The sequence below is a fragment of the Mchenga conophoros genome, linkage group LG3 (assembly GCF_057382185.1).
Source record: "Mchenga conophoros isolate Kocher_MC1m ecotype Shallow Benthic linkage group LG3, M_conophoros_male_GT1.1, whole genome shotgun sequence".
NCBI lineage: Eukaryota > Metazoa > Chordata > Actinopteri > Cichliformes > Cichlidae > Mchenga > Mchenga conophoros.
In genome coordinates this window covers 13,280,047-13,290,893 of record NC_140528.1, presented here as the reverse complement: position 1 = coordinate 13,290,893, position 10,847 = coordinate 13,280,047, and the positions used below count along the sequence as shown (strand labels likewise).

The 10,847-nt window shown below is 45.9% G+C and overlaps 1 protein-coding gene across 1 annotated transcript; it reads left to right on the top strand.

Moving 5' to 3' along the window:
* The first annotated feature begins 1,765 nt into the window (after positions 1–1,765).
* On the top strand, positions 1,766–10,259 carry LOC146577319 (uncharacterized). Its single transcript, XM_085267652.1, has 4 exons — positions 1,766–2,227; positions 8,660–8,767; positions 8,845–9,018; positions 9,627–10,259. Exons 1-4 carry the CDS (start codon positions 1,766–1,768, stop codon positions 10,257–10,259), a joined length of 1,377 nt encoding a protein of 458 aa, XP_085123778.1.
* The last annotated feature ends 588 nt before the right edge of the window (positions 10,260–10,847 follow it).

Here is a 10,847-nt window from a genome sequence, read left to right as displayed (position 1 = left end):
AAATATTCTTGAGGTGATAGTAAGCTGACTTTGTTATTGTCTTAATGTGTTTTTCTAAGTTTAGGTCTGCATCCATCACTACACCCACATGTCTTGCCTGGTTTGTGGTTTTTAGATGTATAGATTGAAGTTCTCTGGTGACCTGTAATCGTTTTTCTTTGGCGCCAAAGACTATTACCTCAGTTTTGTTTTTGTTTAGCTGGAGAAAATTGTACGGGGCCTTGGTCTCCTGGTGACATTGTGATATATATTTGTGTGTCATCTGCATAGCTATGACAGTTTATTTTGTTGTTCTTTATAATCTGTGCCAGTGGGAGCATGTAAATGTTAAACAGAAAGGGTCCCAAGATGGAACCTTGGGGAACTCCACATGTGATACTTGTCTGCTCAGATGTGAAGTTACCTATTGATACAAAGTATTTCCTGTTTTCTAAGTATGTTTTGAACCAGTTTAGTACAGTTCCTGAAAGACCTGTCCAGTTCTCCAGTCGTTTGAGTAATATGTTGTGGTCAACTGTATCAAATGCTGCACTGAGATCCAGTAAAACTAAAACTGACATTTTTCCACTGTCTGTATTCAGACATATGTCATTAAACAGCAGAAACAGGATTTGGAGGAAGATGTTAATAGATTAGAAAGAATTGTACACTGTGAATCAATGCAAGTCTTTCTATATAGACAGATCTGTAATAATCCCTCAGGTAGGTTCCTCTGGGACAGTCACAGATAGAGACACCAATTCTGACATCCTCTGAAAGCCTGACTTTGAATTTTCATCACTCGTCATGCACACAGATGTTAATTCTACATATTCCTGGTACTGAACTCTAAATCAATATGAAGAAAATGCTCCTGCTAATCTGCATCTATGTTGATATCAAATCCTTTTCCAGCACATGGATAAATCTCTATAAATCTTTCAGTCTGATCAGAATGGGCACAGTGTTGTTATTGCAGCTCCCTGATGTTTGAAAAGCTAAATGTCCATTTTAAAGTGCTCGTGTGTAGGATTGTGTTTCCTTCCTTTGTGCAGTTCTTACAGTAAACATGTTTGAATGTTTCCTGTTCCCCTGATGCTTCTTCCTGTTGGATAAAATTGGTTTGAATAACATGTTCTTATAGGTTTCAATGAACTTCAAACTGTGATCCACTTACAAAACTGTCTCATTTTATTGGAACGATCCACATTTGCATCCATTCACGGTACATTTGACATCTGAACACGTTTGTACACATGATGAAAGGACAGATGGTGTTTGTGTGTCCTTCTTAAACTTAGTGTGGATGTTTCATCATGTAGAACTACTTAGAACTGTCAGGGTTCCTGGGTCGGTGACCCAGTATTTTCAGTTCACGTTCACTGTTTATCTACTGCCTTTTCCACTTCCTGTTTTATTGTGTTAGCCTTGGTCTTTGTGCATTATGTTCAGTCCTCTTCCCATTATCATTAGTTCATTATGTTCAGCTGTGTACTCACCGGTCTCTCATTATCATCATTATCACCAGTCTGTGTATTTAAGCCCTCTGTTCTACCCATTCAGTGTCGGGTCATTGATGATGTACGCCTGATGTCTATGTCGTCTGTATGTTCAGTCAGTCAGTCAGTCAGTCCTTTGGTCATTCATTCATTCAGTCAGCCAGCCATTTCCTCCCTCTGTACTGTTTGCTCGCTCCTTCGGCAATAAACATCCACCTTCACCTACCTGCCTGTGAGTCCAGCGTTTGGGTCCTCCTTCTCTCATCCACGACACTACCTCTGACACAATGACCCGACCACGCGTTGTGGACCCAGCGGACTCGGACCTTTTCGAGCGGCAGGACGTAGCGCTCTCCATTTGGGCGGAGAAGCTCAGGTGGAAACAGCGGCTCTTCTCAGAGAGGGAGCACGTCTTTGAGGGGACTCGCCTGGCTCTGGGCGGGCCTCGGAGACGCCGCGGTCCTCCACCTGCTGCCTCACCTGCATCGGAGCATTCGCCGTGGAGAGTGGGCGTCACAGGCCAGGCTTCGGCCGCTCGCTCTTCCGCTGCTCCGCTCCTCGCTCGCCCACCAGCCATTTTACTCACCGGACCTTCAACCTCGCCATGGCACGGTGGCTCCGCCTCCCACCTCGGCTCAATGGAGGCTCCCGTGCCAGAGGCTCGGCTGTGTACCCCGCCCACTGCCTCTTCCCGGAGAAAGCGGCGCACACGTCGCCATAACAAGGACTATTTCCAGCAACTCCCGATGGTGAGCTCCAGTGACTGTTTTTCGCACTCACCATCTGATTATTCACTTAAAACACACAATAGACTCTTTTCTGATTCATGGGATGTTTCCCTCCTAGAGGATGAAGTGGACTGGGAAGATTTTTTCTGCTCTGCTCCCCCAAAGACTGTTCAGTCAAAGACTGTAAATAGTGGTGGCAGAAGGACCAGAATAAATCCAGATAGACCTGTCAGTATCACTCGCCCAGTCATCATTTCCACTCCTGTCAGTCAGCCGACACCCACACCTGTGCCCGCACCCAGGACGAGGGCAGCTGTGACCCCGTATACCTCCACACCCACCTCTGTTCCTCGGGTGGGGGTGACTGGTGTCCAGTAGTGATGGGCAGATGAAGCCTCATGAAGCACTGATGCTTTTCATCCAATTGGTTCACCCCAACGCGAAGCTTCTTGAAGCTTCATTTGCTCTAGCAGGACACCTACTGGACGTAAAAATATTAGTTGGCATGAATTTGAAGAGTGTGGCATTTTGCACACAGCCTGTAAATGTCAACAACAAAAGGAGTGTGTAAAACATGTATATTGTAGTGATGCAGTGTACTGTGTATATTTATACTGGCAGTATGGAACATGATTATTTGCGGCAAAGTTCGAACCGCTTCATGAACCAGTCACGTGGTACAGCCGGGCAGCGAGGCTTCGGACGTCATCATTTTCAGCTCCTCCCATAAATGAAGCAAGCCTCGATACGCGCTTCGCGGAAACGCCCCCTCCATTACTCGACACACGCTTCGAAGCCCCGATACAGAACGTCACATCACTAGTGTCCAGCCACCTCCCGTGCCTGTCCCAGCACCTAGGCTGAGGGCGGCCAGGATCCGGCCTGACCCCCCTAGAGACTCAGCTGAGGTTCTCCAGTCAGTTCCCTCACCTGCTGTTCAGCTTTCCCTTCAGTCAGTTCACTCACCTGCTGTCCAGTCTCCTGCTGCCCTCCAGTCAGTTCACTCACCTCTAGTCCAGTCACCTCCTGTAGCTCAGTCCCCTCCTGTCCTCCAGTCACCTCCTGTAGCTCAGTCCCCTCCTGTCCTCCAGTCACCTCCTGTAGCTCAGTCCCCTGTCCAGTCAGTCCAGTCGCCTCCTGTTTCCCAGTCGCCTGTCCACCATCCTGTTCGGTTCCCGGACCTGCAGCCACAGCACCCAGAGCCAGCTGTGAGCTCTCCTGCTTCTCAGCCAGGGGTTTCCGCACCCGCTGGCCCGGCCGCTCCTCAGCCAGGGGTTTCCGCACCCGCTGGCCCGGCCTGTCTCCAGCCAGAGGCTTCAACTTCGCCTGGTCAGGCCTCTGCCTCAGCTGCACCCACGCCCGGCCCGGCCTCTGCCTCAGCTGCACCCACGCCTGGTCAGGCCTCTGCCTCAGCTGCACCCACGCCCGGCCCGGCCTCTGCCTCAGCTGCACCCACGCCCGGCCCGGCCTCTGCCTCAGCTGCACCCACGCCCGGCCCGGCCTCTGCATCGCCTTCAACGTCGCCTGGTCTGGCGTCGGCCTCTGCTTCTGCTCCGCCTGGTCCGGCTCCAGCCTCAGAGCCTCCGTCCTCGTCTGGCCCAGCCTCAGAGTCTTCGTCCTCGTCTGGCCCAGCCTCAGAGTCTTCGTCCTCGTCTGGCCCAGCCTCGACTTTGGCTTTTGTTTCACCTGCTGCAGCTCCAGCCTGTGCTTCGCCTGGTCCGGCCCCGTCGTCGCCTGGGCCGGCCTCGTCTGGTCCTGTGCCCACCGGGCCGTGGCCAGCACGCCTAACACTGGAGAGCCGCCGCTGCCTTCCACGCGGTCGGCCCCCTGAACTGCTCCGTCGTCTCCTTCGCCGCCGCCGTTGCCTTCCGCACGGTCGGTCCACCGGAACAGTCTCGTCTCGACCGCCGCAGCCACCTACCGGACCGGCTCAGTGGTCGCTGCTGCCTTCCACGTGGCCGCCCACCTGACCTGTCTCGTCTCGGCCTCGGGCCACGTGGCCACCCACCTGAACTGTCTCTGTGTGGACTCCGTCCCTCCGTCCTGGGCCCCCTCCGCCCGCCCTGTTCTGGTTCTTTTTCTTTTGGCCGTCGGGTGCCGGCCTTTGAAGGGGGGGGTACTGTCAGGGTTCCTGGGTCGGTGACCCAGTATTTTCAGTTCACGTTCACTGTTTATCTACTGCCTGTTCCACTTCCTGTTTTATTGTGTTAGCCTTGGTCTGTGTGCATTATGTTCAGTCCTCTTCCCATTATCATTAGTTCATTATGTTCAGCTGTGTACTCACCGGTCTCTCATTATCATCATTATCACCAGTCTGTGTATTTAAGCCCTCTGTTCTACCCATTCAGTGTCGGGTCATTGATGATGTACGTCTGATGTCTATGTCGTCTGTATGTTCAGTCAGTCAGTCCTTTGGTCATTCATTCATTCAGTCAGTCAGCCAGCCATTTCCTCCCTCTGTACTGTTTGCTCGCTCCTTCGGCAATAAACATCCACCTTCACCTACCTGCCTGTGAGTCCAGCGTTTGGGTCCTCCTTCTCTCATCCACGACACTACCTCTGACAAGAACAAAGTCTTTGGAACATTTGGAGAACACGTTTAGGAAAGTAACATCCTGGTAGAACATTTTCTTAAAGCAGAGCAGAGCTGCAACATGACTGTGAGGATTCAGAAGAATAAAGTCAGAATACTTTATTATTATGAAGACTAAAGTGCACCTTAATGCTGCCGATGAACACACATGTTCTTTGTGAAAGCATGTGTGAGCACAGCTGACGTGCACCACACTGACCCCACTCGCCCCATTTCTTCATCCACTTCTTGCTCTTGTGCTTGAAATGAGACGCAGCAAAAGTCAGAGGCTCTAAAATCCACAAAAAGGGGGCTCGTTAGATCAGGATACTGGATGTGATCCATAGAAAACATGGATAATACACCACTTTATTTGAAGCATCTGTAGCACTGCCTCAGCTCTGGATGTTTCCACAGACTCCTCTGTGCACCTAAAGGAAAGGTCAAAGGTCAGCAGCACATGTAGTTGGGACAAGTCTTCAGTTGCACAAACTCTACAATTTTTTTCCTCCAATGACGACTTTTCACTTGCAGAAATGGTCCTGTGTGATTTCCAGGCTGTGATATAAAAACTACACTCAACAAAAATATAAACGCAACACCTTTGTTACTGCTCCCATTCCCCATGGGATGGACGTAGAGACCTAAAATTCATTCCAGATACACAATATAACCATCCCTCCCAAACAGTGGTCACAAATCAGTCCAAATGTGTGGTAGTGGGCACATCTGCTATATTGAGATAATCCATCCCACCTCACAGGTGTGCCACATCAGGATGCTGATCTGACATCATGAGTAGTGCACAGGTGTACCTCAGACTGCCCACAACAAAAGGCCACCCTGGAATGTGCAGTTTTGTCTCACAGCAAAATGCCACAGATGCCACAAGCAATGAGGGAGCGTGCAACTGGCATGCTGACAGCAGGAATGTCAACCAGATCTGTCGCCCGTGCATTGAATGTTCATTTCTCAACCATAAGCCGTCTCCACAGGCGTTTCAGAGAATATGGCAGCACATCCAACCGGCCTCACAACCGCAGACCTCGTGTAACCACACCAGCCCAGGACCTCCACATCCAGCAGGTTCACCTCCAAGATCGTCTGAGACCAGCCACCCAGACAGCTGCTGGAACAATTGGTTTGCACAACCAAACAATTTCTGCACAAACTGTCAGAAACCGTCTCAGGGACGCTCAACTGCATGCCCGTCGTCCTCATCGGGGTCTTGACCTGACTCCAGCTCGTCGCCGTAACAGACTTGTGTGGGCAAATGCTCACATTCAATGGCGTCTGGCATGTTGGAGAGGTGTGCGCCTCACGGATGAATCATGGTTCACATTGTTCAGGGCAGATGGCAGCTGAGAATGTCCCAGTTCTTGCATGGCCAGCATACTCACCGGACATGTCACCCATTGAGCATGTTCGGGATGTGCTTGACCGGCGTATACGACAGCGTGTACCAGTTCCCACGAATATCCAACAACCTCGCACAGCCATTGAAGTGGAGTGGACCAACATTCCACAGGCCACAATTGACAATCTGATAGACTCCATGCGACGATGTGTTGCACTGCATGAGGCAAATGGTGGTCACACCAGATACTGACCGGTTCTGGGTCCCCAGACCCCCAATAGCGCAAAAAACTGCACATTCCAGGGTGGCCTTTTGTTGTGGGCAGTCTGAGGTACACCTGTGCACTACTCATGATGTCAGATCAGCATCCTGATGTGGCACACCTGTGAGGTGGGATGGATTATCTCAATATAGCAGATGTGCCCACTACCACACATTTGGACTGATTTGTGACCACTGTTTGGGAGGGATGGTTATATTGTGTATCTGGAATGAATTTTAGGTCTCTACGTCCATCCCATGGGGAATGGGAGCAAAAACAAAAGGTGTTGCGTTTATATTTTTGTTCAGTGTATATACATATATACACAGACCTCACACAGAGACAGCAGCTACACTGTGTGTGGATGTGATCCACAGTCACAGCTGTGGGTTTCAGTCAGTGTGTCTCTAACTTCATGGTCACATTTCAAAGCTTATTGCAGCCAGAAGATGTTCAAGTAAAAGATTTATTGCTGTACTCGTCTACCAGGATAACAGGAGGTTCATAAAGCTGTGTAATACTTCAGCTTTACATCATGCAGTAGTAGTTTATTAAACCCCCCAAAATATGACTATCCAGAGTTGGGACCAGGAAGCAGAGTTGCAGTCTTACACGCCTCTCTGCAGCTTCTCTCCTCCTGCTACCCCCCAAAAACCCATCTCCATAGAGACTGTGTCAGCTCCCAAACAGACAAAAAAACTAAAAACCAGCAACAAACAACTTAAACATAAACAATCACAAAGAAAGAACAATACAGTATCCACATCTGAACCAAAGAGTAAAACAGTGAAATGTGGATTATTAAACATTAGGTCTCTCTCCTCCAAGTCTCTGTTAGTACATGTTAGTAAAAACATTTCTGCATTTTATCCATATTTTATTTTTAACTCAAAATCAAAGATTCCAGATTCTCCTACATGTTGGTTTTGAATCAGATAGGACGACAGATTTCAGGTGGCCCTGTGTCTTTCTCTATTACATTTGCCACTGTGTAACTCAAAGTTATTTAAGGACTAGTTTATTTCAATGGATGAGTTTACTGACTGACGCGCAGAAGAAATAGTTCTTTATGGAGCCTAGATGGTGTGAATGATGAGACCAAAGACTGCAATATCTTGTACCAAAAATATATTGAATAAATGGAGGAAAGGGGAAATGGAACAAAATAATTAATACAACACACAACATAAATGCCCACAATTAAATAATAAATCAATGCTGTGATCTTTCTGTGCAAAAGTCCTTTTTGGTCCTCTTCTTTTTAAAGTTCACTTTTAAGGTATTCCTCCTTAGAGTCCAGCTTCATACAAATGGGGAAATATGTCCGTAATCCAAAGACGGCTAAGTGGGGGAAAGAGGGGAAACAAAGAATGGTCCTACCGGCTCGCCACTTCAATATGAAGAAGATCAATTCAAAGGGAGGGAACAAAACCTGACCTGTAGGTCAGAAAAACGTCCATTAGCACATCAAGTTCGATTCAGTTTACCGGTAAACAAATATATTTTTCTGCAAGCCTATGTAACAATGCAAATCATCATCAACCAATGTACAACAGTTAAATTATTAATTATCTTGGCTACGTAGCTTAATCTATACATTCCAGTAGCGTTCGCTACAAACAATACAAAAACAACAATAAAGGAAAACAGCTGTCTAACCGACAGCATAGCCGAATTCAAGGCAACACATAACAATAATCATTCAATCGCACTTTGTTTCAAAGTAAGCCCATAAAAATGCTTAAGTAAATAAAAGTGTTCAAAAACAGCGGTTTTTGAGCCGGAGTTCTGCTCGCGGTGGGAACGCCGCCGCAAAAAGCCATTTTTTAATCGCGAAAACGATCGGCTGGTTACTGACAACCAAAAGGTTGTTTTTGGCAGATATTAAAGATCATGGGTGGGCGGGGCAAATGGAGCAGTTTTCTACAGTCGAGTAAAATTCCAGGAAAGAGCTGGGTGTGGCTTTCCTTTAAATCACATGATCAACAGCTTTAAGATGGAGGCAACTCGCTCAGTGTTTCCTGTTTCATTCTTAGACTGTGGCGATGGTAAGTAGCAGCTTTTCACTTGTTACCTGGCATCTTTTCAGCCACCAATGATAGTCATTGTATGTTATCAACATTTCACTAACTATGTTTTCTCTCATGTTTAAAATAGGCCGACCAAGAGCAAAATAGGTATGTCTGCAGACTCTGCTGTAGCCAAAGTTATCAGATCTCCTGTGTTTTTAAATCCCTAACTGCTCGATCATTATCATTTTAGAAGACAACAATTTCTCAAAGGAGGTTCAAAACTAATGCCTACAAGATTACCAAGAGGATGGTTCGGGGCTCTTACATGACTCCGGGAAGTCAACACTTGGTGGATGAGGTGTGTTACCTTTGACACTTTTAAGACAGTCCTGTTTATCACTACTAACAATAAGCAAATATGTTTTCACTCAACAGATCCTTCACAGCATGTTGTTTCTGGGCAAAATCAACAACATCCCCTTTTCTCCAGAAGAAATCTTCCCTAATCCTTTTGTTTTGGGTTCTTTAATGAGAAGATATCCCAGGCCTTTTAAGTTGTATTCGACTCAGCTTCCCAGGCGAAGTCCCTTCTCCTGTGTGCTCGACATGGTAAGATAACTCTTCTCACATTTTCAGTCAATCTGACAAACTTCCAGTTTTTAGGAAAGTATAATGCAAAGTGCTTTTTTACTGAGAAATCCAAAGAAAATCCATACTGTACCTTATACTTCAACATATGCTTCTAGCTATGCTTCTCCACCAAACACAGAGACTGCAGGAGAGCTGGAGACTTGCTTCAGAATTTGTTAGTTCTAAATAATGTCTAACAGACTCATTATTGGAGATGCTTACAGTCTTCAAGGCGTATATGATGCTGTCACTGTGTAGCTGCTGGATCTGTTAAGTCAGCTCAAAGACTCTAAATTCAGCGTGTTTTGACAGCCCGGCATAGCAAAATAGAAAAAAAAAAGGTCAATTAGCAAATTTAATTATAAATTAGTGAGAACAAAGATGGATTTTTGCTTATTGATTTAAAATTAAATAGATTTTTGTGACTTGTTTCACCCCCTATCTTAAAATGTCTAAACCAAAAGCATCCAATGGTCCTGCATAGTTAAATAAGTCAAGCAGCGAAACAAACATGTTGATCAACTTTCTATGAACAACAACTATATAATCAGGTGCAACACTTTGACCAGATCTGTAACTGTTTTCAGATCGTCCTGCAAAATAACTCAGAGAATGAAGAGCAAATAAAGCAGAGTCTGCAAGATCTCCTCACAGACTTGGACTTAGAAGAGAATAATAAAAAAACAGCTTTCGTCTCGTCCACCATCTGCATTTCTCAAAAATCCCAAACCAACAAATCAGAAAGGTACTGCGGAGTCTCCATGTCCACCAAAGGTCCTAACGCTGGGAAAATTATGATTGCTGCCTCCTGTCTTAGCAAATGGCATAAATATGTATCTGGTGCGGTGATGACCTATTATCCAAACACAGTCCAGAAAGATTACTTTGATGGAACAATTGAAGTACCTGGAAATATCAGGTGTGAGGCTTTTTGTCTCCGTGATGGTGCCAGAATGAAGCCTTGCAGATCATGTAAGAATTTGTTTGGCTTGAACACAGAAGACCTCAGAGAGTGGCCATATGGTAACTGTGCTGAAGCTGAGAGCCTGAGCAATTTGCTTGAAAATGAGAGAGAAGTTGAAACACATGTGGATGAATACTCAGCTGAAAAGGACAACAGGCAGAGAGCTGAGGATGAGGTTGGTAGGGTTCTTAGAACCGTGTTGCAAAGGATTCGGTTTAACTGGACAGGTGAGTTTTACAACCCAGAACAAGAGTGAGATTTCATGAAATCATTTGCATTCATCATTCTGATAAATCAAAGATTCTCTGCTCTGACAGCATCTGTGTGGATTTTCTGTAATCACAGAGACGTGTATAAGCATGTTTACTTTCCATCTCCATGTAATTGTCACATTTAATAATTAAAACTGGCTTCTATGGGTTTTTGTTTGTTTGCTTACATATCTAGTGTTTAATGCAATGTGAAGCATTATGAGACAGCATTTATTGGGAAGAATCCCATGTTTATACTGGTCTGTACCCAGGGTACACAGAAAATAAAAACACATGTTTTCTTATTATGATCCCAACTATAATTTACTTAAGCAAAAGCACTACATGTGTAGTTATAATATTTATAGCAGTTACTGTTGAGCTTTAAATTTATCATCTTAAATGTTTATATGCTGATTATATTGCTTTATATAAGAAAGGCCTAACTCTGAGTACACTCTGTGCCAAAAAGTGCTGACAGGAAACTGCATGCTTTTGCAGAAACGTGCTTTTGCAGCTAGAAAGTGAAGCTGATATATATCAGTTTTAATTAGTTTTTACCAACTGCTTGCTAGGGCAATCCCACGAGTTTG